This window comes from Osmerus eperlanus, chromosome 3, assembly GCF_963692335.1.
Source record: "Osmerus eperlanus chromosome 3, fOsmEpe2.1, whole genome shotgun sequence".
Lineage (NCBI taxonomy): Eukaryota > Metazoa > Chordata > Actinopteri > Osmeriformes > Osmeridae > Osmerus > Osmerus eperlanus.
Genome location: NC_085020.1, coordinates 24,006,611 through 24,021,728, shown reverse-complemented (window position 1 = coordinate 24,021,728; position 15,118 = coordinate 24,006,611). Strand labels below are relative to the sequence as shown.

The following is a 15,118-nucleotide window of genomic DNA, read 5'->3' as shown; positions in this document are numbered from 1 at the left end:
TATTATTTATAAAGATGACATAGATTTAAAAGCATTTTTTTTTGCTGCTCATTTACAACTGAAAATACGAGTGAAGTGTAGAATGAAATGGATGTCTTCTCATTTCCCCAAGAGGCAAGAGGCAGCCTCATCGTTGAATCAAAACGAATACATTTGGCAGACCGGTGTACAAATTGACCTAATCTCTATGACTTAAACGTCCTTTTAAGTTTTTCCCTTCTCGTGATATTTTCATGCATTTAGCCTACTCATTGCATTCATTCATTAATAAAGAACCCCCTTTGAAGATTATTCTACGACGTTACCGGCAGTAGAAGATGGAATCGCGATTCAAACAGTACCATCTGCTAACTGAAAATATGCCCCCCAAAACGTAAATAAGCTTGACATTTATTTAGTGGAAAATCGCTCATTCATAAAAAGCTCACTGGTAGCGATCATTGTCAGTAACAACGCAAAATGCGATATAGCCCAGACTAGACTACTGCTGTGTTCGTCTTGGTAGCGATTGCGTTGGTTGAATTGGATTTAACGTTCCGTTGTACGGTTTAGGCTGAAATTATTTTCATGAACAGATTGACAAAGTTTAGGCTGTGGCAATGAAGTTCAGGTTAGTAGTTAGATAGACTTTTGATTTAAGTAAGGGGAGTGCCGAACATGTTCTGTCGCCGTTTGACTTCCTACAGCTGTGTAAATGTTTTTGTAGTGTCTCGCGTAGGCTACAGCGTTGCAGTGATACACTGGATTGAAACCACAGGTAATGATAATTTCACCCACAGATCGTTTACTTGTAATCTAATGTCATAATAAATCCTACAACGAAAATGTATATGTGAGGAATGTTTATTTTAACGATTGAAAACAGATACATCATAGACCACTGTAGTATGTGTTGCCCGGGCAACACAGGCTAATGTCATGATGCTAATATTTCAGTGAAATAGTAGACTACTGTTTCCGAAAGTAGATGTACTTCCTTAATAATATCAGCTTATATTGTACATTACACATCACAATTGTGTGTCATATCACAAAGTAAAATGAGTAAATAGTTATCACCCTGGCCTCTTTGCTTGTGGCGTTCCTGCAGCTGCCTTGCAGTAAAGCTATAGTTAGCCTAGCTATCCCCCAAGTTAACAGATGCGAAACGAATGTTCTGCCAAAGGTAGTCACGCGTGTTTTCGTGACGTTAGTGACGTAGTGACGTTAGTAACGTCAGTGACTGTGGCTAGCAAATTAGCCACCGTTAGCTTCACTTTTCGCCACAAAAACTTAACTTAAGCCCAAACCATGCAACGGAACGTAAATTCCAATAGAAGCAACGCAATCGCTACCAAGACGAACCTTTTGACACCGCCGTTGTGTATGTAGGCCAAATATTGACTGAGTTTTAGGGGGGCGAAAATAAACAATAATAATAAACTAGAAAAGGCTGTTCCTGCGAAACAGCAGTGAGAATGCTGAAAACCTGAATGGGGATAGCTGACCATGCTAAAAAAGCTGAAAATAGTGAAAATTTAGTAGAAAGTTATAAGCTGAAGCTTCAAAGCAACCGAAAGGTATTTTTGAAAGGGGCTGGAGCAGCATTCCAACAATGATTTGAAAGGATTTACCATTACTTTTAAAGGGAGAATAATTTGCACAAAAACCTTTATATTTTAAAAAGTATAAAAGTGAGAAATGAGAAAATACCCGCAAGCTGAAATGAATTTCAAAAATGTGTGAGTCACACAAAAGAGGCAGTGTGGAAGCTGAACTGCATCATCTGCATCATCTTAACAAAGCTAAGAGCTAAAATAGCCTACAATGCGGGAGAAGCTGAAAGCTGAACTGTTAAACAGAAGAAGTAGGCTAGCTAGTCGGAACAAGAATATTATCGTTTTAACAGCTGAAATTATAGTTGGGATAGTAATAGCAGTAGCAGATGTAGCCTACCATTGAGTGCGTTTACTCGGCTTTCTTAGTAGGATTCAATGTGTTGATGGAATGAAACATACAGCAGTAGAGCCGATACAGGAAGACACGGCGACACTTTGTTGCAGAAGGATGATGGTGCAAGTTTTGTCCGTGGAGCATACAACGATTAATAAAAAAGAATCATATAGACGTGTTTATTGAGTAATCGCATAACTAATTACACATGTAAACGGAGTAATCGTATTATTGGCATAAACCGACAATTGCTAGTAATCGTGTTTCTCATGGTCAAGTAAACGTACCAATCACCTGTGTGAGAGACTGAGTGGTGCGTGTCTGTCGTTACGGTGATGGTGCAGCTATGATTGCTAATGCGCTGAGGGCAGAGAATAAGAGAAATGTAGCTAGAATCCACACCTCAAACAAGATAACCTAGACGCAAAACTGTACGTCCAATCCAAAATATACGGATATTTTCCGAGACCCAAGACTCTGCCGAAACCAGAGATATTCTTTATATGTCTGTGCAGTCAGAAATACGACTCTACCTGCAGTTTCAAAAACGTGTTCCTTTTGCTTTCCTGGTGCTTGTTTGTTTGGTTGCCACGGTGATGGCGCAGCTGTGATAGCTAACGAGCTAGGCAGAGAGAAAAACGAACATTTACCTAGCATCCACACCTCAAACAAGTTGACCTAGACGCAAAACTATACGTCCAATCCAAAATATAAGGATATTTTCCGAGACCCAAGACTCTGCCGAAACCAGAGATGTCCTTTATATGTCTGTGCGGTCAGAAATACGACTCTATCGGCAGTTTCAAAATCTTGTTCCTTCTTGCTTTCTCTGACTGATTTTACTCACCTCTCCATTGAAGTTAGTGAGAGAATTTGAAAGGCTGCTCTCGCTTCAAGGCTCATAGCTGGAAATCTGTAAATGTGAGCTCTTTAGTAGTTACATTGGCTGAAAGAGGACAATTTTTCCTACATTTTAAGGTATAACTTGTTTCTGTAAGTTAAACTATATGAACGTTAGAGGAATTTGTTTGACAAATTAGTTGAATATCAGAAAAAGAGCAGCCAGCAGAGTGTGCCACTCTGCTTGCTGCTCATTCATAAAAATCAAGAAGGAGCAAACATTTTAATGTATTTCAAACTGTCATAATTCAAAATTGGCTGAACATTTGAAAGAACTGAATCATTTGGGAATAGCTGAATGTCTTGTGAACATTTTAAAGGTTGAATGGTGTCTCTAGCTGAAAGTAAGCTGAAGTAGTTACGTTTGAAAGAGGAGGAAGCTTTTTAATGATTTGAAAGGATTTACCATTACTTTTAATGGGAGAATAATTTGCACAAAAACCTTAATGTCTTAAAAAGTATAAAAGTGAGAAATACCAAAAGTCATAGCCATCATCTCCTGAAGGAGCTGAACGTTTTGATACAAAAGTTGTAGGAATCGGTTAAAGTATGCAGAACGAGTTAAAGGCCAAAAAACGGCGGAAGAACTAAGAAGTTGAAAAACAATAGTGAGAATGCTGAACAGCATTCTCACAACTAGAAAAGGCTGTTCCTGCGAAACAGCAGTGAGAATGCTGAAAACCTGAATGGGGATAGCTGACCATGCTAAAAAAGCTGAAAATAGTGAAAATTTAGTAGAAAGTTATAAGCTGAAGCTTCAAAGCAACCGAAAGGTATTTTTGAAAGGGGCTGGAGCAGCATTCCAACAATGATTTGAAAGGATTTACCATTACTTTTAAAGGGAGAATAATTTGCACAAAAACCTTTATATTTTAAAAAGTATAAAAGTGAGAAATGAGAAAATACCCGCAAGCTGAAATGAATTTCAAAAATGTGTGAGTGACACAAAAGAGGCAGTGTGGAAGCTGAACTGCATCATCTGCATCATCTTAACAAAGCTAAGAGCTAAAATAGCCTACAATGCGGGAGAAGCTGAAAGCTGAACTGTTAAACAGAAGAAGTAGGCTAGCTAGTCGGAACAAGAATATTATCGTTTTAACAGCTGAAATTATAGTTGGGATAGTAATAGCAGTAGCAGATGTAGCCTACCATTGAGTGCGTTTACTCGGCTTTCTTAGTAGGATTCAATGTGTTGATGGAATGAAACATACAGCAGTAGAGCCGATACAGGAAGACACGGCGACACTTTGTTGCAGAAGGATGATGGTGCAAGTTTTGTCCGTGGAGCATACAACGATTAATAAAAAAGAATCATGTAGACGCGTTTATTGAGTAATCGCATAACTAATTACACATGTAAACGGAGTAATCGTATTATTGGCATAAACCGACAATTGCTAGTAATCGTGTTTCTCATGGTCAAGTAAACGTACCAATCACCTGTGTGAGAGACTGAGTGGTGCGTGTCTGTCGTTACGGTGATGGTGCAGCTATGATTGCTAACGCGCTGAGGGCAGAGAATAAGAGAAATGTAGCTAGAATCTACACCTCAAACAAGATAACCTAGACGCAAAACTGTACGTCCAATCCAAAATATAAGGATATTTTCCGGGACCCAAGACTCTGCCGAAACCAGAGATATTCTTTATATGTCTGTGCAGTCAGAAATACAACTCTACCTGCAGTTTCAAAAACGTGTTCCTTTTGCTTTCCTGGTGCTTGTTTGTTTGGTTGCCACGGTGATGGCGCAGCTGTGATAGCTAACGAGCTAGGCAGAGAGTCCAATATATGTCCTTTATATGTCTGTGCGGTCAGAAATACGACTCTATCGGCAGTTTCAAAATCTTGTTCCTTCTTGCTTTCTCTGACTGATTTTACTCACCTCTCCATTGAAGTTAGTGAGAGAATTTGAAAGGCTGCTCTCGCTTCAAGGCTCATAGCTGAAAATCTGTAAATGTTAGCTCTTTAGTAGTTACATTGGCTGAAAGAGGACAATTTTTCCTACATTTTAAGGTATAACTTGTTTCTGTAAGTTAAACTATATGAACGTTAGAGGAATTTGTTTGACAAATTAGTTGAATATCAGAAAATAAACAATAAACAATAAATAATAATATATATGTGAGAGAACAAAGGTTGTGCTCTCGCCGAAGGCTTGAGCACACCCAAATATATATGTGAGAGAACAAAGGTTGTGCTCTCGCCGAAGGCTTGAGCACACCCAATAAGGATGAAAAACACCCCGTCCCCCGTTGCCTCCAACTAGTAACAGAAACAATAACAGTAACAATATACAGCAACGGATTTACTTTATTTGTAACATCTAGATGTAACATCCAGATGGGGCAATGTGAACATATAAACTATAATTACAATTTAAAAGTTACATGTGATACACACATAGGCAAACACACACCCCAGATTTACATAGAAGTAAATACACACATACTTACCTTTAACAATCGTAGAATTTACTAAACAATAACGTTTTTAACCTAATTTTAAATGTCGAAACAGTATCAGACTCCTTAATTGAGACAGGTAATTTGTTCCAGAGAAGAGGTGCTCTATATGAGAACGCCCTACCTCCAGCTGTTTTTTTCTTAATTTTGGTAACCACCAGATAGCCGGCATCTTGAGATCTAAGTGTCCCTGCGGGGCAATAGGGTGCAAGGAGACCGGAGAGGTACAGTGGTGCCAATCCATGCAGAGATTTGTAGGTTCAGGCAGGAGGACTCAGTATGACTTTACGATACTTTATTTCACACTATACAAAACACGATTGTACATTTGATTTGGCATTGTGGTTCTGCTCGCATCGGCTCCCTGCCGCATCCAACGAGACACTGTCTCGACCTCCGAGCAGAGAGCAGCGACGCATTCCCCCTGAAACAGGAAACAGAAAACAGAACCAAGGGTGGAGGCCGGAGAGGCGGAGGCAGCAGGAAGACTGAAGTCTATGTCGCACTAGCGATGCATATGCCGGGAACCCCTTATATACCCCGCCCTATTAGGAGGGAGTGCCCTGCGCATAAAATGACGCGTTGCTAGTGACGCGCTATGTCTCACGTCCTCCTTCATGAACCAGCTCCGCTTGTTTAGTAGTAGAACTTTGAAGTCAGCTCTGGCTTGGATAGGGAGCCAGTGTAAAGAGACGAGAGTAGATCAAACTTTCTTGTTCTAGTCAATAGTCTAGCAGCAGCATTTTGCACCCGCTGTAAATTTTTTGGTAGGTAATTGGGAGGCCAGAGAACAACACATTACAGTAGTCCAATCGGGACGTAATGTAGGTTACATGAAACGCTGACTCGGTCAGGCTCGAACATTTGTCAAGCACAAGTTCCACTGAGCAGCTTTGCAAACATAAACACTGCCATTGTTGTGGTGATGAGTGAGCGAGCGAGCGAGTGAGCGAGGAGGAAGAGGTTGCTGTGGCGCCCAGTGGGGGGGTCCTGGGGATTACCCTAATCTGAGGACAGACAAGGGACACCTGTGCCCCCTCAGAACCCAGCACAGGGATTAAGGATCCACGCTGCGCTAATGAGGAGGGGATGTGTGTTTAGGTGGGCAGCATATGTGCCCCACCCCCCCCACCTCCCCCCTGGCTCTAATAGAGAACCTGTTATGATGATAATGAAGTGATGTGTGCAAATGTTCCTTTTCTTTCTGCAAATTATTTGGCTTTCAAATCCCCAAGGGTGGTAAACTGGAGACTGGTGCAGTATGGGGGCTGGGGACTGTTTGATGGCGTGGGCTGAGTTTGCACAAGGACATCCTCTGAACAACATCCCTCTTCCCCATGTCGTGTTAATACGACTCAGCCCAGAGGAACACTTTCATCATGTCAGTCAGCAAGAAACGTTTGCCACAGGCAGGAAGCTGGGACTGATGCAGCCAAGTTGATCTGAGAGAACAGATCACCAGGCAGTCATATCCTCAAGGTTGAGAAACTCTTATGACTGGTATTACTGCTTGTTAATACCCAAACAGCTGTAGGCACATGCTGTGGCCTGCCTGCTTCTTGTTAAAGACTGCAGTTAAAGAGTACTAAAAAGAGAAGGACAACTAAAAAGAAGCGATAGTGATAGAAGATTTGATTTGACTACTAGACATGTTACACAGAGCGGTTGTTACATGTTAGGCAGTCCTCTCACTGCCTCTGTGCTGCTGGGAAAGTTTCTGTCATGCGGTCAGATCGTCTGAAACGCAGACTGGATTAGCCAGATTATGAAGAAATGAAATTCTGTGAGAGAAATTGTAGACCGAGGCCCAGATCCAGGCACAGGGGAGGGGGGGGGGGGGGGGGGCAGAGAGCAGACAGGATAGAGAGGGCGGACTCTTTGAAGTGAGAATCCTGAGGTGTGATGAAGTCACACTGAGGAGGTGTGATGATGTCACACTGAGGAGGTGTGATGATGTCACACTGAGGTGTGATGATATGCATCCTGAGGTGTGATGATGTCACACTGAGGTGTGATGATATGCATCCTGAGGTGTGATGATGTCACACTGAGGTGTGATGATATGCATCCTGAGGTGTGATGATGTCACACTGAGGTGTGATGATGTGCATCCTGAGGAATATTGATGTCCGTCTTCGATTCTAGAGGTTTATTGACTCTCAGCCGAGGAAGGAAAATCATGATATTCAAGTATTTGCTTCCTTTTCCAGCTGAGCTACGCACCAGGGACCTCCAGAGCGGTCGGAACCTCTCCACAGCTCTCCCTGCAGGGCCTGCTCTGTGTGGCATGGAGAGTTTAAATCAATATCCACATCCAAAACTAACCAATACCTCAATATCCACCACTAACCAGGAGGGGTCCCTAGTGAGGGGTGGATCTAAGCCCAGGCAGGTCTTCTCTGGTCAGGTAGAGCCGGTTGATCTGCTCCTCTCCTAGTCACCAGCACCCCATTAATACACACACTGTGAATGTACACACACATAAACACACAAACCTCTTACATGTGTAACGGTGTGAAAACCGTGAAACTCACTCCTCAGGTATGTAGCAGGCCACCCGTGTCAATGAAGAGCTAGCTTTTTTTTGGCGTAGTTGGTAGTGGTCGCGCTTGGCAAGTCGGAGGTCGAGCGTTCGAATCCCGCGAGTGGCGAACGATACTTTGTCGTGACGGAGCGTGGCTAAATCTGTTACATACCCGTCACACATGCACACATACACACACATTCTCCAGGTCATTGAATGGTGAATTCAGAGCCCTGACAACTGAGTGGGTGTCACAATCCAGGAGGAGCAGGAGACAGGAGGAGAGGTTGGAGAGCAATGCTGCTTGAGAATCACCAAACAGAAAACACCAGCCATCCACCCACCCACCCAGCCAGCCAGTAACCAACACACAGCCTGTCTGTGAGGTCACCACAGATCTGTCCCAAGGCCAGCAGAGCTAATGGGCTCCAGGCATAACATGCCAGAGCAGAAGAGAAGCTAGGTTAAGGTGTTCTCCAGCTTAACCCAGACTTGTGATCCAGAGCATCTGACAGGGTTTACATTTTACCCTCCAGTTAGTGGAATACCCCCGGACTGTGTGCTCAAGTGTCAGGTTCTGTTTTAATGTGTTGAGGAAGGTGGCGGAGCAGTGGTGGTATGTGTTTGGACAGACAAGAATGTAGCCCTGGAGACAGTTCTCTCCAGTCAGCTGCAGCCTGGTTCCTCTGGTTCTCCAGTCAGCTGATGAGTGCTGGAGCTGCTTCTCCTCACAGGCAGAGAGGGCGTGGCAGAGAGGGCGTGGCAGAGAGGGCGTGGCAGAGAGGGCAGGGCAGAGAGGGCAGGGCAGACAGGGCAGGGCAGAGAGGGTGTGGCAGAGAGGGTGTGGCAGAGAGGGCGTGGCAGAGAGGGCGTGGCAGAGAGGGCAGGGCAGAGAGGGCAGGGCAGAGAGGGTAGAGAGGGCAGGGCAGAGAGGGCGTGGCAGAGAGGGCGTGGCAGAGAGGGCGTGGCAGAGAGGGCAGGGCAGAGAGGGTGTGGCAGAGAGGGTGTGGCAGAGAGGGTGTGGCAGAGAGGGCGTGGCAGAGAGGGCGTGGCAGAGAGGGCGTGGCAGAGAGGGCAGGGCAGAGAGGGCAGGGCAGAGAGGGTAGAGAGGGCAGGGCAGAGAGGGCGTGGCAGAGAGGGCGTGGCAGAGAGGGTGTGGCAGAGAGGGTGTGGCAGAGAGGGCGTGGCAGAGAGGGCAGGGCAGAGAGGGCAGGGCAGAGAGGGTAGAGAGGGCAGGGCAGAGAGGGCAGGGCAGAGAGGGCGTGGCAGAGAGGGCATGGCAGAGAGGGCAGAGAGGGTGTGGCAGAGAGGGTGTGGCAGAGAGGGTGTGGCAGAGAGGGCGTGGCAGAGAGGGCATGGCAGAGACGGCGTGGCAGAGAGGGCAGGGCAGAGAGGGCAGAGAGGGCGTGGCAGAGAGGGCTTGGCAGAGGGCGTGGCAGAGGGCGTGGGAGAGAGGGCGTGGCAGAGAGGGCAGAGAGGGCGTGGCAGAGAGGGCAGAGAGGGCGTGGCAGAGAGGGCGTGGCAGAGAGGGCAGAGAGGGCATGGCAGAGAGGGCATGGCAGAGAGGGCGTGGCAGAGAGGGCGTGGCAGAGAGGGCAGAGAGGGCGTGGCAGAGAGGGCGTGGCAGAGAGGGCGTGGCAGAGAGGGAAGAGAGGGCATGGCAGAGAGGGCGTGGCAAAGAGGGCGTGGCAGAGAGGGCGTGGCAGAGAGGGCGTGGCAGAGAGGGTGTGGCAGAGAGGGCATGGCAGAGAGGGTGTGTCAGAGAGGGCAGGGCAGAGGGCGTGGCAGAGAGGGCAGAGAGGGTGTGGCAGAGAGGGCGTGGCAGAGAGGGTGTGTCAGAGAGGGCATGGCAGAGAGGGCATGGCAGAGAGGGCATGGCAGAGAGGGCATGGCAGAGAGGGCAGGGCAGAGAGGGCAGGGCAGAGAGGGCGTGGCAGAGAGGGCAGAGAGGGTGTGTGGCAGAGAGGGTGTGTGTCAGAGAGGGCATGGCAGAGAGGGCAGGGCAGAGAGGGCAGGGCAGAGAGGGCATGGCAGAGAGGGCAGAGAGGTCAGGGCAGAGAGTGCAGGGCAGAGAGGGCGTGGCAGAGAGGGCAGAGAGGGTGTGTGGCAGAGAGGGTGTGTGGCAGAGAGGGTTTGTGGCAGAGAGGGCATGGCAGAGAGGGTGTGTGGCAGAGAGGGTGTGAGGCAGAGAGGGCATGGCAGAGAGGGTGTGTGGCAGAGAGGGCGTGGCAGAGAGGGTGTGGCAGAGAGGGCGTGGCAGCGAGGGTGTGGCAGACACAGACACACAGTGTTTACACACAGGCAAGTATGGTATAATCGCCACTCAGACTGCATCCTGTTATTATTCAGTCATGGAAAAACAACCAGCGGAGCTGGTTCATGCAAGGGACGCGAGACATCACGCATCACGAGCAACTCGTCATATCACGCAATCGGGGCACACCTTCCTAATAGGGCGGGGTATATAGCAGGGTATCCCGGCATATGCATTGCTAGTGCGACACCGACGTCAGTCTGAAGATCTTCCTCATCCATCTTCCTCGCGCCCTCCCCACCGGACACAGCCTCGGAAAATCCAGCGACGGAACAAACTTGGGGTCTCTTGGTTGAACAGTCACCCTGATAGAAGGTTCTGCTGATGGATTGTGAGGAGAACAGAACCTCCAGTAGCAGCACACTCTGGAAATTACCACACTTTCCTCTCTTGTTTCCCAGTAGCCAGTGTGTGTGCTGTGTGGGTGGCGGAAGGTTGTGCTGCATGCAGTAGCCAGTGTGTGTATTGTGTGAGTGGTGGAGATCAACTTAGATCAACTCCCCCCCTCCCCCTCTCTACTCTCCTCTCCTCCCAGACACCCTCCCTCACCCAGGACCCTCCCTGCAGGTGGAGGGTCCTAGAGGGAGACACATTCCGTGTCACATGAGCAGACATAGTGTATCTGATGCTTTAATGAAGACCATAAAAATGTTTGGAGTTATTGACCTTTTTGTGAGTGTGTAACTTGACTGCCAAGTCAAACCATCAAACCAGATGTCATCGATCAACATTAATTAATATGACCTTTCCTTCTGTCTGTCTCTCTCTGTCTCTCACTGTCTCTCTCTCTCTCTCTCTCTCTCAGAGTTGTATGAACCTCCCTCCAGACAAAGCCAGACTACTGCGTCAGTACGACAATGAGAAGAAGTGGGAACTCATCTGTGACCAGGTGGGACCTTCATACCTGTTCTGCATAGCCACATGTCTGGACTGTCCATGTCCTTTAGATACCCTGTCATATCGACCTCTTGTCTGTTTGACACAGTCACCCGGCACGGCCTGCTCTGTCCTGCTGCTGAAACGGGAAGAGACTGCTTCTGCGTCATACTTTTTGAGGCTCTGTGTGTGTTTGTGTGTGTGCTTGTGTTCCTTTGTATTTGAGAGAGTGTGTGTGTTTGTATGACTGAGAGTGTGTGTGTGTGTCTGTGTGTGTGTTTGTATGACTGAGAGTGTGTGTGTTTGTATGACTGAGAGAGTGTGTGTGTATCTGTGTGTGTGTTTGTATGACTGAGAGAGTGTGTGTGTGTCTGTGTGTGTGTTTGTATGACTGAGAGAGTGTCTGTGTGTGTTTGTATAACTGAGAGAGTGTGTGTGTGTGTGTCTGTGTGTGTGTTTGTATGACTGAGAGAGTGTGTGTGTTTGTATGACTGAGAGAGTGTGTGTGTGTCTGTGTGTGTGTTTGTATGACTGAGAGTGTGTGTGTCTGTGTGTGTTTGTATGACTGAGAGAGTGTGTGTGTCTGTATGACTGAGAGTTTTTGTGTGTACGTATTTGTGTGAGTACTTTTTACACGTGTAATGAATGTAGTCTAATGTGTTGTTCTCTGTGCACCCCCCCCCCCCCCCAACAGGAAAGGTTCCAGGTGAAGAACCCCCCTCACACGTACATTCAGAAGCTGAGAGGTTATCTGGACCCAGCCGTCACCAGCAAGGTGAGATAAAAACAGACAAACACAAGAATGAAATACTGTTGTTCCAGAGAGAGATGGACAGAAACAGAGAGAGAACCACTAGATAGAAACTGAGAGAACCACTAAATAGATACAGATTACACCGATTTTTAAACGGTTTGGTTTGTTATCAACGTCAGAGATGTCGTTATTCCACTGCATACTAATGAATAATTTTTATTTTTTATTTTTTTAAGAATAGAAGTATGCAGTGGCATAACGACATCTCTGACGTTGATAACAAACCAAACCGTTTAAAAATCGGTTGAAAATTGAGCAAGTTATGGTCTTTTAAAAAGTGCATGTAGCATCAACACAATGTTATGGGTGAGCGAGTTGACTGTTGCAAGATGGCCGCCATGTGCGGACTTTCGAAACTCCGCCATAAGACATCTAGACTTTATATATATCTATGGTGTAGACGAGCGCATTTTCTCAAGAGCAACTGCACGGATTCTAATTTAAAGTTTAATTATAAATAAATTATAAATGCGTTCGACATGGACTGCGGCTGCATGAAACGACCGGCGAGAGTAGCCGCTTGCAGTCGGGGCGGAGTTGAAAACGTCTCTGTGAAGTCGGACATTCCAGCTTCTCGTGGTTTGCTGCGTTGACGTCAGTCATGGCCGATCAAGCGCTGTTTGCTTACTTTACTTTATTTATAATTAAACTTAGTCTTTCCGTTAGTGCAGAGGCTGACTAAAACCCTTTCTTCAACACATTTTTTATTAAATTAAACTGTTTGGTCCGGATTTGAGCATTCGAAACTGAAGGTGTCAGAATAATTACAAAACATGCATCAAAGTTGTCGTGTGTGAGTCTGGCCAATCATGAAATAGCTGTGTCGTCATTAGAACCCTTGCAGTTGCTCTTGAGAAAATGCGCTCGGCTACACAGCCGGAAGTTCTCAAATCGATCTCACGGTACTTTGATGGCTACGTCACAGTGACCTAGCCTCGGCACCGTCTCAAATCGGACAAAAAGTCTAACCAGAATTCACTGGCTGTTTATCAATCCGAAGAACGCTGAGAACGCAAGTACATTCTTTTGAAGAACGTTCTTGCAAGCGTCCTTGCGAGAATGGTCTTGCAAGTCCGCAAGGACTTCTGGGAAATCAGAAGCGTTTTCTCTGGTCAAGTCACCATCCGATGCATCCTCGATAAAAGGAGCGGATCAGGAACATTTCCGGGTATTTTTGGCGTTCTTGGTGACTTGTGTTCTTTGGATTGGAACTGTACTTGGGCAATGAAAGATGACGTCAAACGAGTTCGCAAGAACACAAGAACGGAAAAAAACGTGGATTGATAAACAGCCATTGTTTCAAGTCAGCCGCCTGCAGCCGGCTGCAGCGCTGCATGAAGTCAGTCCATGTCGAGCGCACCTAATGGCTGTTTATCAATCCGAAGAACGCGAGGTTGAGAAGTGGGATTTCTTGGCTATTGCGCAATACCCTGGACTCGCAGCAGTATGACAACACTGGCATTATCAGCGCAACATTTTAAAACATTTTATAAAGCTTTGCTGTATAGTGCTTGTGTATTACATTTGTGTTAAATATAGGCTCAATAGTTCCTAACATTAGTGTTCGTCATTTCACTCATTTAAAAGGGTTATAATAAAATGCAGCAACTAGTGTCTGCACTGCACTGCGATGCTAGCTAGGTTATTGAAAAGTCGGAGCAAATTTACAAATTAGCCGTTTCATCAATAAAATAAGCAAATTTTCAGCAACTACACTGCCCACTTCTCGTCACATTTTAATTCAGTTGCTGATTTACACATACCGTTTAGCTGAAATATAAATTGTAAAAACGTAGAGCAATGGTGGTCAAAGGATTCTGTTCGTCTTGTTGGTCACGGTAACCCCGCCCCTGACGCAAGCTGTTCTTACTTGGTTCCTACTTTAGCCCAGCTATGTTTTGGTGCTACTTAAGAACCACTTTCCCTGGTTGGGAGCCGGTTCTTAGGCTGTCAAAAGAGAAATAACTGGTTCGAGATTAAGCACTGGCTCTGAACCAGAACCCAAAATGCTTTGGTGGAAAAGGGGTATGAGAGAGAGAACCACTAGATAGATACAGAGAGAGAGAACCACTAGATAGATACAGAGAGAGAACCACTAGATAGATACACAGAGAGAGAACCACTAGATAGATACAGTAACGTACATAAGTAACGTAAATAAGCTTGACATTTATTTAGTGGAAAATCTCTCATTCATAAAAAGCTCAGTGGTAGCGATCATTGTCAGTAACAACGCCAAGTGCGATATAGCCCTGTGTGGAGAAGCTGCCCCGGTACTACGGTACAGTACTAGACTACTCCTGTGTTCGTTCGTCTTGGTAGCGATTGCGTTGGTTGAATTGGATTTAACGTTCCGTTGTAAGGTTTAGGCTGAAATTAATTATTTTCATGAACAGATTGACAAAGTTTAGGCTGTGGCAATGAAGTTCAGGTTAGTAGTTAGATAGACTTTTGATTTAAGTAAGGGGAGTGCCGAACATGTTCTGTCGACGTTTGACTTCCCAAACAGCTGTGTAGATGTTTTTGTAGTGTCTCGCGTAGGCTACAGCGTTGCAGTGATACACTGGATTGAAACCACAGGTAATGGTAATTTCACCCACAAATCGTTTACTTGTAATCTAATGTCATAATAAATCCTACAACGAAAATGTATTTGTGAGGAATGTTTATTTTAACGATTGAAAACAGATGCATCATAGACCACTGTAGTATGTGTTGCCCGTGCAACAGAGGCTAATGTCATGATGCTAATACTTCAGTGACACAGTAGACTACTGTTTCCGAAAGTAGATGTACTTCCTTAATAAAAGCTTATATTGTACATTACACGTCACAATTGTGTGTCATATCACAAAGTAAAATTTGTAAATAGTTATCACCCTGGCCTCTTTGCTTGTGGCGTTTCTGCAGCTGCCTTGCAGTAAAGCAGTTAGCTTAGCTATCTCCCAGAAGTTAACGAGCTGCTAAACTAATGTTCTGCTAGAGGTAGTCACGCGAGTTTTCGTGACGTTAGTGACGTAAGTAGCGTCATTGACTGTGGCTAGCAAGTTAGCCACCGTTAGCTTCACTTTTCGCCACAAAAACTTAATTTCCACTTAAACCATGCAACGGAACGTAAATCCCAATAGAAGCAACTCAATCGCTACCAAGACGAAACTTTTGACACCTAGGTTGTCTATGTAGGCCAAATATTGACTGAGTTTTAGGGGGGCAAAAATAATAAAAAGAATAATAATATATATGTGAGAGAACAAAGGTTGTTCCCTTGCCGAAGGCAAAGCACACCCAATAATATA

General features: G+C 45.5%; 1 protein-coding gene across 1 annotated transcript in view; it reads left to right on the top strand.

Moving 5' to 3' along the window:
* fmnl2a (formin-like 2a) overlaps positions 1-15,118 on the top strand; it is an 80,228-nt gene that overhangs the window by 13,893 nt on the left and 51,217 nt on the right. The window contains exons 2-3 of the mRNA XM_062458033.1: positions 10,938-11,021; positions 11,703-11,783. Coding sequence (XP_062314017.1) covers positions 10,938-11,021; positions 11,703-11,783 — 165 coding nt within the window. The remainder of the gene's footprint in view (positions 1-10,937; positions 11,022-11,702; positions 11,784-15,118) is intronic.